Source organism: Nomascus leucogenys, chromosome 14, assembly GCF_006542625.1.
Source record: "Nomascus leucogenys isolate Asia chromosome 14, Asia_NLE_v1, whole genome shotgun sequence".
Lineage (NCBI taxonomy): Eukaryota > Metazoa > Chordata > Mammalia > Primates > Hylobatidae > Nomascus > Nomascus leucogenys.
The window spans coordinates 18,479,032-18,496,625 of NC_044394.1; the positions used below are offsets into that span (position 1 = coordinate 18,479,032).

At 44.5% G+C, this 17,594-nt stretch overlaps 1 protein-coding gene and 1 pseudogene across 3 annotated transcripts in view; one reads left to right on the forward strand and one right to left on the reverse strand.

Moving 5' to 3' along the window:
* Window positions 1-9,761, reverse strand: part of PSME4 (proteasome activator subunit 4) — a 114,388-nt gene extending 104,627 nt beyond the window's left edge. For 2 of the 3 annotated variants that reach the window (XR_004033313.1, XM_030827576.1), the window contains exon 1: window positions 9,317-9,560. Coding sequence is in view for 2 of the 3 variants with exons in the window: in XM_030827576.1 (XP_030683436.1) it covers window positions 9,317-9,558 (242 nt within the window). In the remaining variant the exon portion in view is untranslated. Of the gene's footprint in view, window positions 1-9,316 lie in introns of all 3 variants that reach the window. The other variant, XM_030827575.1, reaches the window with a different exon arrangement.
* Window positions 9,762-12,416: 2,655 nt separating this feature from the next.
* LOC100597306 overlaps window positions 12,417-17,594 on the forward strand; it is a 90,868-nt pseudogene continuing 85,690 nt past the window's right edge.

The window sequence follows — 17,594 nt, forward strand, 5'->3', positions numbered from 1 at the left end:
AATAATAATAACCTAGCTGGGTGTGCTGGTACATGCCCGTGGTCCCAGCTACTCCAGAGGCTGAGATGGGAAGATCGCTTGAGCCTGGGAGGTTGAGTTTGCAGTGAGTTGTAACGGCGCCATTGCACTCCAACCTGGGCGACAGAGCAAGACCCTGTCTAAAAATAAGGGGGGGAAGGGGGATGTTTGAAATGCTCATTCCCCGTTGCAGTAAAGAAACAGCACTTGAACATAAATTTAATTTCCTCAGCAAGGCCATTTTTATACTTTCTGCAGAAAGGGTACACTCACCAGCAGTTTTGCCAGGCGCATACACCAAAAAAGGAGACAGGGTCATTTATAACCTGATGCGTCCAACCTACTGTTGTGTCCGGTTTCCACTGGCTAGAACGGGACCTCACATTCTGTATTGTCCCGATTGGCTAGCAACTTAGAACTTTTTAAAAGAGGCAAAGGCAGAGAACAAAGGAAGGAGGAAGTAACTTGTGGAATGCTGAGAAAGATAAAAACACCTTCAAATAAGGAAGAGGAACAGGCTATGATCTACTGCTTGCTTGGACCAGAATAAGCATGCCAGGGCAAATATTTAGGCTAACTTGTGGGAGCTAAGAACATAAAGTACATTGATTTCTTTATTACGGCTAGCAGATATTTAAGAATGTTAGCATGGGTCTTTGAATAAATTTTGCTTCTAAGAGAAGTTACTATTTATTCCTAATTAGATGGGGAGGAAAGTCTTTGAAGAGGAACCTCTACTTTTTACAGGGGCGAAAGGGATTCTCTAAAAATAAGTCTCATTTAACAGAAAAAAGTTAATTCCCAGGTTCCATAAGAAAAACAGTTCTTAGAAGTTATATAGTTATATGCTTATTTACAAGCTTGCCAAAAAAACGGTAAAAATTTGCCTCCACTTCAATTAACAACATCTATTTCAAATACAAATTTATTTTACAGCACTGCAGAAAGAACACTTGGGAAAACCATTCTTAAGTGACATTCAGATCTCAGAACATCAAAAGGTACTTTTTTTTTTTTCTAACTGCCTTTCTTAGTGACTCAAAGTAAGGCATTAAAACACAGTGGTCAGAATGAGATTTTCTTTTCAAATAATACATTCAGAATTCCTATTTTCTTCAATTTTTTTGAAGGAGTTGTCACCTGGCCTAGTCTGTCCTAAATGAACAAAAATGTGCACTGAATAAAGCACACGGCTGGGCGCGGTGGCTCACACCCGTAATCCCAGCACTTTGGGAGGCTGAGGCAGGCGGATCACCAGGTCTGGAGATCGAGACCATCCTGGCCAACATGGTGAAACCCCATCTCTATTAAAAACAGAAAAATTAGCCGGGCATGGTGGCTGCACCTGTAGTCCCAGCTACGCAGCAGGCTGAGACAGGAGAATCACTTGAACCCAGGAAGTGGAGGCTGCAGTGAGCCGAGATTGTGCCACTGCACTCCAGCCTGGGAGCAGAGCGAGACTCAGTCTCAAAAAAAAAAAAAAAAAAAAAGAAAAAAGCACACATACCATATGCAGTGGCTCACGCATGTAATCCCAACACTTTCCCAACACTTTCAGGAGGCCAAAGTGGGAGGATCACTTGAGCCGAAGAGTTCAAAGCCAGCCTGAGCAACATAGTGCGACTTTGTCCCTACAAAAACTTTAAAAATTAGCTTGGCGTGGTGGTATATATCTGTAGTCCAAACTAACCAACAGCCTGAGATGGGAGGATCGCTTGAGCCCAGGAGCTCAAGGTTAAAACAGGGAGGTATGATTGCACTCCCTATGACTCCAGCCTGGGTAACAGACCAAGACTGTCTCTTCAAAAAAAAACACACAAAAAAGAAAGAGCACATTGGAACTTCCAGAGGGCAGAAAACTTGCACTGATACATCCCAAACGCCAAAACCAGTGCCCAGCCCACGCAATGCACTCAAAAAATTGTGTTCAAAGAAGACTGATGTCTGCCTCTACTACACTGTATTAACCCATGACTGTGCACGAACCTATGAGCCTCTTGTGTATTCATTTTTTAAATGACGGTAACTTAAGAGAATATTTGTTACCCCAGGATTGAGACTAAGTCTTCAAAGGTAAGAGGCAGAAATGAAAGATGTCATAATGTGAAAGTGTGCATTAATGAGCTATTTTCTTGATCTCTGTCCATGAGATTTGATTATAGTAAACCTTAGACAAAAAAATGCAAATGAAATGGAAACTCAGTAGTAAAATCACAAATTTGGCAAAGAAGCAGAACCTCATGAGATTGATCAAAGTGATAATAGATGTTAATTTTTTTAGGTTTTATAATAGTATTGGTATTGCTTTTTTAAAAAAATTCCTTTTCCTTTGAAGATATACACTGGAAACATTTATGAATAAATAATATACTTCAAAAACAATGGGGAAAGGGGATGATGAAAAGAACATAACTGGCCATGGTTAATCAATTGAAGATAGGTGATGAGGTTCATTATATTGTCTTTTGAATATTTGATATTTTTCATAATAAAAAATATTTAATGAAACGAGTTTAAATATTAGAAAACTTCAAATCAGAAACACACATATGCTCACTGGCCAATGATGTTCAGGAAGAAATAGCCAATTAACTACTGAAAAGAAAAATGACAAGCTGTTTTCAAGAAATTACTGAGAGATCTCTGGAAAACAGTAAGGGCTTCAAATATTTTTGAAAAAAAAAGTATATGTGTGACAGCATCATGAAAAATCAAATGTGTGCATGTGTAGCGACAGAGGGTATACAGGAACTCTATACTTTCCATTCAATTTTGCTGTGAACCTAAAATTGCTCTCAGAAATAAAATTTTTGAAAAAATCAAATATGAAATATGTCTTACTGTGCTATTGCATTATACAACTTTATCAAAAAAATTCACGTTCTCCAAAATCAGTTCCTTTGGAAAATCAACTTTCTCACTACAAAGAAAGTTTGGTTGCCATTTTGAATGACCACTTAACAACAAAGACAAACCTCTTCTATCACTCTCTCTAACTGGTTCTCACTGATGAGTTTGGTAAATTGTCAAAATTTCAAGATTCATTTACAAATAAAACCACTTGCATTTATTGCATACTTCAATTTCAATACTCAAACATTAGATACTCTTAGGTGCCTCATACCAGACAACGCAGATTCAGCACTTAGCATTTCCTTTCTTTCCCAACACGGGGATGATATGAATGTGGGTGCTCCTGTGGCCATTTATTACTTTCCACAAGAGAAGGTTTGTGTATTTGATAACTCACACCTTGACTACACTTAAGTTTCTGGTGGTTACATAATCTAATCAAATACATTATTTGGTTTCAACTGGGATAATCAATCCAGGAAGGCTGCATAATATTTGTAATAATAAAACAACTGTACTTTCAATTCTAAAGGGTGCCACGGTTTTAGTTAGCAATTAAAATGACTTCACACTATAATACAGTCACTTAATCATAAAACAATACAAAACATGTCACTGTAGCAAACAAGGGATCTACACCAAACCCACATACTTTACTAAAATCAAAATTCTGTTTAAACACACACACACACACACACACACACACGAATCATGGATGGGATAAGTTGTAGGAAACAGTAACCCATTCGCTTATTCTCCATCCTTTTCCCGCCCTTTCCTCCAGACCAATTTACCAGTTTAAAAGGAACAAAGAGCTAGAAAGGCCAAGTGATTTTTTTTTTTTTTTTTTTTTTTAAGACAAGAGTCTCCCTATGTTGCCTAGACTGGAGTGCAGTGGCGCGATCTCGGCTCACTGTAGCCTCTGCCTTCCAGGTTCAAGCGATTCTTCTGCCTCAGTCTACAGGTGAGTGCCACCACACCAGGCTAAATTTTGTATTTTTAGTAGAGACAGGGTTTCACCATGTTGGCCAAGGAACTCCTGACCTCAAGTAATCCCAGCCTCCCAAAGTGCTGGGATTACAGGCGTGAGCCGCCACACGCAGCGCATCCAAGTGGTTTTTCAAACAGTATGCTGTAGAGCCCTGAGGAGGTTTCAAGGGTTCTATTATCGAAGAAGTATTTTTTTTTTTTAATGAGTAGGGTTTTAATTTGCCTGAGGAATCCCATTTCAAATTTAAAATTTTGTTTGGGGTTTTTTTTTTTTTTTTTTTTTGAGTAGGAGTCTCGCTCTGTCGCCCAGGCTGGAGTGCAGTGGTGCAATCGCGGCTCACTGCAGCCAGCCTCCGCCTCCCAGGTTCAAGCAATTCTCCTGCCTCAGCCCGGTGAGTAGCTGGGACTACTGGCACCCACCACCACGCCTGGCTAACTTTTTTTTCTATTTTCAGTAGAGACGGGGTTTCACCATGTTGGTCAGGCTGGTCTCAAACTCCTGACCTTGTGATCCACCCGCTTTAGCCTCCCAAAGTACTGGGATTACAGGCGTGAGCCACCGCGCCCGGTCAAAATTTGGTTTTTTAACATTCAACTACTGGCACTACGTGGTGGCTCATGCCTGTAATCCCAGCACTTTGGGAGGCCGAGATCTCGGGTGGATCATTTGGGGCCAGGAGTTGGAGACAGCCTGGGCAACATGGCAAAACCCCCTCTCTAATAAAAACACAAATATTGGTCAGGTGTGGTGGTACTCACCTGTAATCCCAGCTACCTGGAGGCAGAGACACGAGGATTGCTTGAACCTGGGAGGCAGAGGCTGCAGTGAGCACAGATTGCGCCACTGCACTCCAGTCTGGATGACAGAGCAAGAATCTGTCTCAAAAAATATAAAAATAAAAAATAAAACACTCCACTACTAAATTTAAAGTTTGAAAAACCACTAATAATTTAAATTCTCGCCAGGATAATAATGTTAGGCAGGGCACGGTGGCTCACGCCTGTAATCCCAACACTTTGGGAGGCCGAGGCGGGCAGATGATTTGAGGTCAAGAGTTTGAGACTGGCCTGGCCAACATGGTGAAACCATGTCTCTATAAAGAATACAAAAAAATTAGCCAGGTGTAGTGGCACGTGCCTATAATCCCAGTACTCCATCTCCAAAAAAAAAAAGATAATAATGTTGGAGGCACGGCCAGATACACCTCACATACAGATAACCTGAGGTGTTCTAACGAGCACCCACAGCCCCTCATGAAAGGTCCAGAAAGGCAAGAGGGCAAAATCAAGTTTTTTGGGTTTTTTGTTGTTGTTGTTGTTTTTGAGATGGAGTCTCATTCTTTTGCCCAGGCTGGAGTGGCACTCGGCTCACTGCAACCTCCACCTCCCAGATTCAAGCGATTCTCCTGCCTCAGCCTCCTGAGTAGCTGGGATTAAAGGCGTGCACCACCATGCCAGGCTAATTTTCTTAATTTTAGTAGAGATGGAGTTTCACCATGTTGGTCAGGCTGGTCTCGAACTCCTGACCTCATGATCCATCTGCTTCGGCCTCCCAAAGTGCTGGGATTACAGGCGTAACAAAATCAAGTTTTAAGAATACCTTTCTTCAACTCCCTTCATTCTCTACATAGGCCATACCAGTTATCTACCAATATTTCACTTACAGTGTCCATGAGCTGTCTGCCATTGTCCAAAGACCGTTAATTTGTTCCTACTTTCTCTAATTTGTTTCAACTTCTCTGATTTGTTTCCTCCCTTATTAAAAATTTCCCTTGTGATGTGTTACATCACACAACCTCTCTTGACCAGACAGTTCTAGTACTTTTTAAATTGTCTGTACAGGAAAGCCTCTATCACATGGCCAAGTTTTTTTTTTTTTTTTCTTCGAGATGGAGTCTTGCTCTGTGCCCAGGCTGGAGTGCAGTGGCATGATCTCGGCTCACTACAAGCTCCGCCTCCCGGGTTCACGCCATTCTCCTGCCTCAGCCTCCCAAGTGGCTGGGACTACAGGCGCCCACCACCACGCCTGGCTAATTTTTTGTATTTTTAGTAGAGACGGCGTTTCACCATGTTAGCCAGGATGGTCTCGATCTCCTGACCTCGTGATCCATCCGCCTCAGCCTCCCAAAGTGCTAGGATTACAGGCGTGAGCCACCGTGCCCGGCCTCACATGGCCAAGTATTTAAAAATATAGAAATAATCTTTTTTCAGAGATGCTAAACAGACCTGTAAGTTTCTAAATGGACTGCAACTACTAAAAATGAAGAAAAAAGTCAAAAAGAAGGCTGGGGCGGTGGCTTAGCCTGTAATCCCAGCACTTTGGGAGGCCGAGGCACGCAGATCACCTGGGTTCGAGACCAGCCTTGCCAACATGGTGAAACCCCGTCTCTACTAAAAATACAAAAATTAGCCAGGCGTGGCAGTGCACAACTGTAATCCCAGCTACTCAGGAGGCTAAGGCAGGAGAATCGTTTGAACCCGGGAGGTGGAGGTGGAGGTTGCAGTGAGCCAAGATAGTGCCACTGCACTCCAGTCTGGGCCAACAGTGTGAGATTGTCTCAAAAAAAAAAAAAATGTCAAAAAGAGGGACCAAACGTAAAGGCTGAGAACCTTCCAAACCAGAACTTGGTCCCGAACACACCTCTGATGTCCAGATTAGGGGTGCACATTTCTGATCGGCAAGATAGTCCCAGTAACTCTCAACTGCATTTACACTTTGGTCTTTAGGAATGTACTTGATCTATGCAACCGTTTCCAGTATTTTACAAATTATTCAAACAGTTCTTGTAGAAAGATACACACAATGACTGATGTGAAGCTTGACAGGATTTAAAAAATAAAACTGCAGAATACCAGAGTAGAAATGCTTCTCAAGAATTTAGTCCAGGCCGGGTGCGGTGGCTCACACATGTAATCCCAGCACTTTGAGAGGCCGAGGTGGGCAGATTGCTTGAGGTCAGGAGTTCAAGAACAGCCTGACCAACATGGTGAAACCCTGTCTCTACTAAAAATACAAAAAAAGTAGCCAGGCGTGGTGGCAGTGGCCTATAATCCCACCAACTTGGGAGGCTGAGGCAGGAGAATCGCTTGAACCCGAAAGGCAGGGGTTGCAGTAAGCCAAGATCCCGCCACTGCACTCCAGCTTGGGCAACAAAGCAAGACTCCACCTCAAAAAAAAAAAAAAAAAAAAAAAAAAAAGAATTATTTAGTCCAATCCCCTCATTTCGTGCACAAGAATACTGAAACACATGATTAAGTAACTTTCCCACAGTCTCAGAGCTAGCGGGAGAAACTAGATTTTCTTTTCATTACCACTTTCTATTCTACGAAGTACTAAATATGATCACCACTCAGCTTTCGTCACACGTTTTGGCATTATTCAGATGTTCACTTATGCAACACAGAAGGCTTAAAAAACAACAAGCACAACTATAAACAGGTCACCTTAACATGACTTAGGAAAAAAACACACCCAAGATCACAACATGTCCCACCGCATTCAAAACGTCTCATAGTGCAATACCAAGAATCAGTTTTCAGCATCTAACCACTATTCCAAAATAAAATTCTACCCAATAGCATTTCTTGCTGGTTATTTAGCTATAAATGGTTATGGGTTCATGGGTATTAGGCCATCAGCTATCTGCAATCCAGCCCTAAACACCAAACATTAGCTCCATTGTTATTTTTAGCCCTTTCTAGGTAAAAACTTTTACCTAGTAAGCCAAAACAATAACAAAACTCGGAGGGCTAATTTACCAAACTTGTTGACAATAAATACTTCAGAAAACAATGCGTAACTATGCCTTGGTAGATTCTAGGTTCATAAATCCAAAGCAGATATGCCTTCGCACCATGGCATATTTATATACTGTACACTAAAAAAAGCTGTTTGCGTCCCCAAAAATGGTAGGTATTCTCTGGCAAGTCTAATCCAAGTGATTAAAACGGGGAATTACTGTAACAAAGTGACTATTTTTACTGTGCCTGAGTAACACAAAAACCTAGGAGTCTCACTTGAAAAAGCATTTGGATTGTAACTATTTATAAAATATTCTTTTTTGACTAAACGTGGTTCTCCCTGTTGCATTCCTGCTTCTGCCGCCCCTCACCTCCATTCTCCTAAGGATCCTAACACGAAAAACTTCTTTATACTCTAGTCAAGGGGAGAGCTGTTAACCTTGACATTTTATGATCACTGTCTGAAGAGGGCAAATTACATGTTATAGTTTTGCTACTTTTTAATTAAAAAGGTCCCACCCACCCCTCAAGTGGAAATGAGAAATTTGTCAGAGGCCCCTTAATAATTGGCAGATGAGAATCATCCAGTGAATATAGACAAAACTATTACAAAACCCTGAGTCATCACTCAGTTCAATCAGCAGATTTGGGTAAACACTCAATGAGTGAGTTATGTCTTGTGTGTTCACCCGTCCATACCCACATGCGTGAACATACCATGTTACTAGATTTTATGTACAGTTAACCAAACAAGATACAGCAAAATTCTTTCTTAAAAAGCTCTTCGGACACAGTAAAGATGCCCATCCAGCAAGTAAATGTAACCTTTTTTCCCCCATTGTATTTTTACTCTTTTATTTTTTTTTTCTAATTTCAGTGACACTATAGTTTGAAGCTAGTTTACAAACAGAACTCCTGAAACTGATTTAGGTAATCTCTTAGTCTGAGTAACTCAAAAAATTAACACAAGCCTGATACTAATATCGCCCTGGACATCCTGACAGTGCTCTTCCCTACTTTCCTCAGTATCTTAAAGGTCTCTCCAAAAGAAATGTCACAACAGGAGCAACACACAATCTTTAAGATCTTAAACAACACTGTCCACATAAGACGTTAAGCTCAAGAATGAGGTCTGACTTTAAACCAACCTTTTCGATCAACTCCGCCAGGTCTGAGAGGGCCCCAAAAAAGCAAAACCCGTAAGTTTCCCTATGGTCTTCTTTCCATTCAGAAAGTTACTAGACGCCAACGGAGATGCGAAGAGGCGGGGATCGCAGGGGAAGGAAGAACCGGAGGAAGCACGGAGACAAGTCAAGGAACTCCCCCAAAGACAAATCCTCTTTGCCCCGCCTCTCCCATGCGCAATGGTCCACGCAGGACCCCTGAGAAAGGCTCACCTCTCTCCCTCGGGGCCGGGGCCCTTGGGCTCCCCAGGGCCCCCCAGGTGGGAAGACAACAACCCGAACACTTCGGGAGAAGCAGATGGGGAGGACGTAGAGGGCTGGTGAAGACCCGGTAAGTCCCGTAGGAAAGTGGCAGGGAGGACGGCTTGAGTGCTTCACAGGCTCTGTCACGACCCTGGGATCACCGCTCGGGGACAGCTCCAGCGAGGACAGAGCTAAGGGTCCAGCCCTCTGGACAAAGAGCACCCATCCCCGACACCTCTCACTGAGCCTTTCCCCCCGGCCCGGCCCGCAGGTCCCGGCACACTTACGTGGAGAGTTTCCTGGTCCAGAAGAGGCCCCCGGGCCACAGCTCTTGGAGCTGCACGGCCCGGCCCAGGTTGCATTTGATCTGGGCCAGCTGCAAGTCGGACTCGGCGTCTAGCCGCTCGGCGTAGGGCAGCAGCTTGTTGTAGACGATCTCCTTCTGCGGGACGAAGCCCCGCGGGCCCGGCTTGGGACGCCCGCCCGGCTCCGGGGGCTCTCCGACTCTCGCCCGCTCGGCCGGCTCCATGAGCCCAGGGACACCCCCCCCACCCCCTCCCACCCTAACCCTCCCAGGCCCCCACCCCTCTCCGGGCTCCGCCTCCTCCGCGTCTTCGTCGCCCTGCGGCCGCCGGCGGCCCGTCGCCCTCGGACCGATCGCTAGGCCCCCTTCCCTGGCCGGCGTGCTGCTGTGCCCCGCGCGGTTCCCGGTTCGTTGGCGGCGGCAGCGGCCGCTCTGCCCGCCCCGCACCGGCTCTGCTGGTGACGCTGCAGCCGCCGGGCCCAGAGGTTCCGGACCGGCCTCAAGTCACTTCCGGGGCGGGGCGGGGCGGAGCGACGGCGTCGCGGGAGGCGGTGGTGGCGGCAGCTGGAGCCCAGCGGGCTGCGTCTTCCTCGCCGTGGGCCCGGCTCGGAGCCCCCAACCCGGGCCTCACCGGCCCAGCGCGAGGCTGCCTCCCCGGAAACACGAGGCCGAATTCCAAGCTATTGTCCTGCTTCGTCGGGGGTCGCGCACTCCTGGCGGCAGCCTACCGGAGCCCCAGTCGCCACGACAGGCGGCAGCCAGGTCGGCCTGGTCCCCCTAGCCGAGCAGCCCCGGCTTCTGGGTTACAGGGGTTTATGGAAAAGCCTACGTACCCACTTGCTCCTTATAGATTTATTTACTCCATCCCGCTTGTTCCTTATAGATTTAAATATTCTGTCCCCTTTAAGTCCCCATCTTTCTGGTATTCTGGCCGCCATCATTCCAAAGAAGAAAATAGTTACTCGCTCAACAAATGCTATTTGAACAGCTGTTTTGTGTGTAAGGCACTACGTTTAGGCTATTGAGATAGAAAGTTTAACCTGGTTTCCGCCCTCCCAAGGACTTAGTCTAGCAGAGATAAAGACGTGAATTACAAGATAATGCTCTTAATTGCTAGATAAGTACAGGAGTCCTTAGGAACTCTACAGAGAAGTTGAAACTAGGGGGTTTGAGAGGGTGTCAGTTTCCTAGAAGTGATACTTAATTTAAGCTGTAAAGGTTGAGTGCAAAGTTGGTTAGAAAAAGGAGGGAGGAGAACACATATTTCAGCTGAGAGAACAGCTCTGAGGCTGCAAGCATGTATTCTAAACATTCAAAGTTCAAAATAGCGTAAGAGAGGGGACGGAGAGATGAGACTGAGAAGGAAATCCTAAGGAATTAAGAGCTTTATCCTAGAGACAAACTTCCAAAAGATTTTAAGCATAGCAGTGGGATGATATAATTTACATTTTTTAAGAATCACTCTGGCGGCCGGGCGCAGTGGCCCACGCCTCTAATCCCAGCACTTTGGGAGGCCTAGGCGGGCGGATCACGAGGTCAAGAGTTCAAGACCAGTCTGACCAACATGGTGAAACCTCGTTTCTACTAAAAATACAAAAAAATTAGCCGGGCGTGGTGGCAGGCGCCTGTAATCCCAGCTACTCGGGAGGCTGAGGCAGGAGAATCGCTTGAAACCGGAAGGTGGAGGTTGCAGTGAGCCAAGATCGCGCCAGGGCACTCCAGCCTGGGCAACAAGAGCGAAACTCCGTCTAAAAAAAAAAAAAAAAAAAAGGCCGGGCGCGCGGTGGCTCACGCCTGTAATCCCAGCGCTTTGGGAGGCCGAGGCGGGTGGATCACGGGGTCAGGAGATCAAGACCAACCTGTCTAACATGGTAAATCCCCATCTCTACTAAAAATACAAAAAAATTAGCTGGGCGTGGTGGTGGGCACCTGTAGTCCCAGCTACTTGGGAGGCCGAGGCAGGAGAATGGCGTGAACCCGGGAGATGGAGCCTGCATTGAGCCGAGATCATGCCACTGCACTCCAGCCTGGGTGGCAGAGCGAGACTCCGTCTCAAAAAAAAAAAAAAAAAATCACTCTGGCTTCGTCTGGAAAATGGGTTGGAACTGACAAGATTGGGAACTGGAGGACCTCTTAAGGTGTGACATGACAATGGCCTGGATGTCAGTTGAAATTGAGAGCTACTTCAGCAGAATGGCTTGGGCTTAGTAGTTGACTGAAAGTGAAAAATTAAAAAGGAGAGAGACAAGATGACGCTGGGTAGATAGGTGAAGTCCTTCACTGAGATAAAGAACAGCAGAAACAGCTTGGGAGGCAGAATGCCTATGAGATGGGTATGTTGACATATGTATCAGGAGGGCGATCTAAACTGAGATGCGGATTAGCGTGTAGATGGACGACAGAAGGGAAGGAAATATACAGTATGAAAAAATAGGGCCCTTCACAAATCTCTGAGGAGCCCCACATTTAAGGACAGACAGAGACAAGGAAGGTAGGCCACAAAGAATATTCACAAAAAGCAGAGAGAGGAGGAGTTCTAGGAAACTGGGTGTCTCATATGGAGAAGTGAACAGTCCTACCTTAGGCAGCTAACAGGTCAAATGAAGTGAAACCTGAAAGGGTTTATTGGATAGTTTATTGATAAAGCACATAAGAACCTTTTTGTCAGAGTGTAGAATAGAAATCTGATTATGGTGACAAAGGACAAATTGGAAGTGAATAAATAGAGGCAGCAAATACGGACAACCTTTTAAAAAATAATGGGGTAGGGAGAGCCGGAAAGAGATGAGTGTCAGGCCTCTGAGCCCAAGCTAAGCCATCATATCCCCAGTGACCTGCCTGTATACATCCAGATGGCCTGAAGCAACTGAAGATCCACAAAAAAAGTGAAAATAGCCTTAACTGATAACATTTCACCATTGTGATTTGTTTCTGCCCCAACCTAACTGATGAATGTAATCTCCCCCACCCTTAGGAAGGTTCTTTATAATCTCCCCAACCCGTAAGAAGGTTCTTTGTATTTCTCCCCACCCTTGAGAATGTAGTTTGTGAGATCCGCCCCCTGCCCCCAAAACATTGCTCTTAACTCCACCACCTATCCCAAAACCTATGAGAACTAACGATAATCCCAACACCCTTTGCTGACTCCTTTTTCAGACTCAGCCCGCCTGCACCCAGGTGAAATAAACAGCCATGTTGCTCACACAAAGCCTGTTTGGTGGCCTCTTCCCACGGACACGTGAGACAATGAGGAGGTACTTGGAATAAAAGGAGGGATTTTTGAATGTGGGATTATATGTGTGTGTGTGTGTGTGTGTGTGTGTGTGTATATATGTTTTTTTTTTTTTTTTTTGAGTCTCACTGTGTTGCCCAGGCTGGAGTGCAATGGATCGATCTCAGCTCACTGCAATCTCCACCTCCCGGGTTCAAGTGATTCTTCTGCCTCGGCCCCTCGAGTACCTGGGACCACAGGTGCGCTCTACCACATCCAGCTAATTTTTTTTTTTTTGGTGTTTTTAGTAGAGGCAGGCTTTCACCATATTGGCCAGGCTGGTCTCAAACCCCTCACCTCGTGATCTGCCCTCCTTGGCCTCCCAAAGTGTTGGGATTACAGGCTTGAGCCACTGAGCCCAGCCATATTTAGATATATTTAAATATGGATGAAAAGGAGCCAGTGGAGAGAGAAGTTAAAGATATTGGGTGAGGACGACAAAGAGTGGAAGAGAATGTGGAGTCATTGACCTTTAGAAGCAAATCAAACTGTGCTTCCATTGTCAGAGGAGGAAAGCAAGGAAGGAAGAATAGGTGCAGATGCAGGAATGTTTGGTACTAGAAGTTGGAGAAGTTCTTTCTATAGTTTCTATTTTTTCCTATGAAACAAGAGAATGAGAATTATAGGGAAGTGGTAGGTAGATCTGAGGAAATTGAAGAAGCCTTAGAGTAGTCTCAAAATTCGGAAAATTGATTTAAAAAGTTAGAATTGTTTGGCAGGTAAGGCTGGAAGCTTGAATTTACTATTATCTATCTGCACAATTTAATGATTTTTTCCCAATACTGTTTAGTGGCCCAGGATTGTGTGACATACAGTATATACTAGTGGCATACAAGTATAATAGAATGACAAAATATCAAGATAATGTTTTTTATGTTGCCAGTAGTGATGGTAATGTTAGCTACCATTCATTGAGCATTTCTGTCTGCCAGTGCTTTACCTACATTATCTCACTGAATTCTCTAGAGATAATTGAGTTGAGAATATTTGAAAGAGAGTGGTTAAAGTCTAAGTTTGGTTGACGTGTAAGTGAAGAGAGTAGAGAGCTAATAGGGAAGGAGTAGAGAGATGTCAAGACACTTACATCCTGATGAGCTATAAGGGAAAGATGAAAGGATTTGCCTGAGCAAGGGATCTAGAAGAATAGAAATGTTTGGATTTAAGATTTCGAAGAGACCAGCCTGGCCAATATGGTGACACCCCATCTCTACTAAAAATACAAAAATTAGCCTGGCATGGTGGTGTGCACCTGTAGTCCCAGCAACTCGGGAGGCTGAGGCAGAAGAATTGCTTGAACCCAGGAGGCAGAGGTTGCAGTGAGCTGAGATCGTACCACTGCATTCCAACCTGGCGACAGAGCGAGACTCTGTCTCAAAAAAAAAAAAAAAAGAAAATTTCAAAGAAGCAGTTCCAGATGACATTGAACTCCCTAGAAACAAACATCTGAACTGGAAAAGTTGAATAAATTATGGGAGCAAGCAAAATAAGGTCTCTTCCTATTATTCTAAATAAAGTTTCATGGAGAACACTATTGAAATGCTTCCTGGGGAGAAAGTTAGAAGACCTTTCTTTCGGGGAGCTGGTCTGCTCATTAGTGGAGACAGTAACCCAAAGTCTGGGGTGGATTTTCTCTTCTCAGTCCAACTTGTTATCTCTTGAAGGTCAGGAGACACTGCCAAAGGATAACAGCACATTATCCTTTTGAGGCTTGGCTGGGTGGCTCACGCCTGCAATCCCAGCACTTTGGAGGGACAAGGCAGGCGGATCACCAGGTCAGGAGATCAAGAGCATCCTGGCTAATACGCTGAAACCCTGTCTCTACTAAAAATACAAAAAATTAGCTGGGCGTGGTGGCACGCGCCTGTAGTCCCAGCTACTTGGGAGGCTGAGGCAGGAGAATCGCTTGAACCCGGGAGGCAGAGGTTGCTGTGAGCCAAGATCGCACCACTGCACTCCAGCCTGGGTGACAGAGCAAGACTCTCAAACAAACAAACAAAAAAAACCAGGATGTTACCCTTTTAACCAGACCTGGAGGGAGACACTGACTTCTTATCAGACCCTCAAGGAAACAGACTATAATCACTCTTCTTGCAAGACCCAGAAAATGCAGTGGCCCTTCAAAGAAAATATTCTGAAGAGAGAGGTTCCTTCTCAAGCTGGAGGGATTAGCAGAGACAATTTTCAATCAAATATTTATGTCTTTGATGTGCTTATTGGAACACTAATTAATCACGTATTAGCAGTGAACAAAAAATGACAGGTTGTTAGTGTCACATCTTGCCCATCTTAGTTTTCTCTGTATATATGATATACTTGGGGCTAGAGATATATTGGCAAGTGAATGAATCTCTGTTGCCAGAAACATAATCTTTTTTTTCTTTTTTAGGCAGGGTTTCACTCTGTCTTCCAGGCCGTAGTACAATGGCCCATTCACAGCTCACTGCAGCCTCCACCTCCTGGGCTCAAGTGATTTTCCCACTTCGGCCTCCCAAGTAGCTGGGACTACAGGTGCACGCTACCATGCCCGGCTAATTTTTAATTTCTTGTAGAGACAGAGTCTCAATGTGTTGCCCAGGTGGGTCTTAAACTCCTGGGCTCAAGCAATCTGCCCGCCTCAGCCTCCCAAAGTGCTGGGATTACAGGGGTTAGCCACCATACCTGGCCAGAAATGTAATCTTTAGAAATATTTGAATTAGAATGATTCATTGCAATGTAATTAAATATCCAGACTTCTGCTGAATTGCAGTTATTAAAGGAACAAGAATATTAGATCTGGTCTGAAGATTTGGGAGGAAAAAAAGAACACTAGATCTGAGAAATGTTGAGAAGTTTTTCCTAGTTCCTGTAGGATTTTTTTTTTTTTTTTTTTTTTTTTTTTTGAGACAGAGTCTTGCTCTGTCACCCAGGCTGGAGTGCGGTGGCGCGATCTCAGCTCACTGCAAGCTCCGCCTCCCGGGTTCACGCCATTCTCCTGCCTCAGCCTCTCCGAGTAGCTGGGACTACAGGCGCCCGCCACCACGCCCGGCTAATTTTTTGTATTTTTAGTAGAGACGGGGTTTCACCGTGGTCTCGATCTCCTGACCTCGTGATCCGCCCGCCTCGGCCTCCCAAAGTGCTGGGATTACAAGCGTGAGCCACCGCGCCCGGCTGTAGGATTTTTAAGTTTTGAATTTTTCATTCAAAAATCATTTTCATCCAGCCATTGTATCCACTTCACTTCATTTGAACTAGAGTATATATGGAGTTCAGTTTCTCGTAAGAAAAATTACAGCTAAAGGAATGAATTTTTCTCTCATTATTTTAGGCATTTGTTAGGCATTCTGTCATTTCACTAAAATGTAGCGAGATGTGGGCTTCTTTTTGTTTATTTTTGGGGGGATTTGTATTTCTTGAATCAAAAGATTCATCTTCATCAATTATGCAGAATTTTCACTTTTTTTTCTAATTTCTTTGTACTCCTCGTAGAATTCCTGTTAGACATTTGTTGTACCTTCTTGTTCTAATATCCATATTTCTTTTCTTTTCTTTTTGAGATAGAGTCTTGCTCTGTCACCCAGGCTGGTGTGCAGTGGCATGATCTGGGCTCACTGCAACCTCCACCTTCTGGGTTCAAGCGATTCTTCTGCCTCAGTTTCCCGAGTAGCTGGGACTACAGGTGCACAACACCATACCCAGCTAATTTTTGTATTTTTTTTGAGTAAAGATGGGGTTTCATCATATTGGCCAGGCTGGTCTCAAACTCCTGACCTCATGATCCACCCGCCTCAGCCTCCCAAAATGCTGGGATTACAGGCATGAGCCGCTGCACCCCGCCATATTTCTTATAGTTTGCAAATCTTTGTCTTTCTACCTCATTCTGGATAGCGTTATCAGATGAGTTTCTAGTTCTTGAATTCCTTATTCATCTGTTTGTGATCTGCTGCTTTACTTGACCGTTGAGCTTTTCACTTCCATATTTTTCATTTTATTTATTTATTTGTGTGTGTGTGTCTATGTGTGACGAAGTCTCATTTTTGTCACCCAACCTAGAGTGCAAACGGCATGATCTTGGCTCACTGCAACCTCCGTCTCCTGGGTCCAAGCGAATCTCCTGCCTCAGCCTCCCGAATAGCTGGGACTACAGGCACCCGCTGCCATGCCTGGCTAATTTTTGTATTTTTAGTAGAGATGGAGTTTCCCCATGTTGGCCAGGCTGGTCTCAAACTCCTGGCCTCAGGTGATCCTCCCACCTCGGCCTCCCAAAGTGCTGGAATTACAAGCGTGAGCCACTGTGCCCAGCCATTTTTCATTTTAGACATTCTATTTTATTCTTGTCCAAGTCTATGTATTCCATTTTTCATTGACTTTTGTTCTTTATGGCTCCAATGACTAATCATTTATACATACTTATTATTTTAGAAAATTATACTTAGACATGCTTTCTATAACCTAAAATTCTTAGGGGTGTTATTGTGTTTACTGATCTTTGCTCTTGTTGGATTTTCTTCTACTTGTGTTTTATAGTTTTGTATATTATGAGATCGTCTTCAGAAGGTACGTTTTTCTCTGTGGGAATCGCATGTGATGCAGAGCAATTTTTTGTTTGCTTGCACGAGATCCATAGATGTATCACAGGCTCACTGCCAATCAACATTTAAGTTTATTTTTCACCTGGGAGGTGAAGGTTGCAGTGAGCCGAGATGGTACCACTGCACTCCAGCCTGCGTGACAGAGCTGTACTCTGTCTCAAAACAAACAAACAAATGAGCAAAAATATTTGCGTTCATTTTTCAGCTAGTATAAATTTGTATTTCTATCCTATGCAAGCGTCAGGCGTGGGAATTTTTTTTTTTTTTTTTTTGAGACGAAGTCTCACTCTGTCGTCGCCCTGGCTGGAGTGCAGTGGCACAATCTCGACTCACTGCAAGCTCTGCCTCCCGGGTTCACGCCATTCTCCTGCCTCAGCCTCCCGAGTAGCTGGGACTACAGGCACCCGCCATCACGCCCGGCT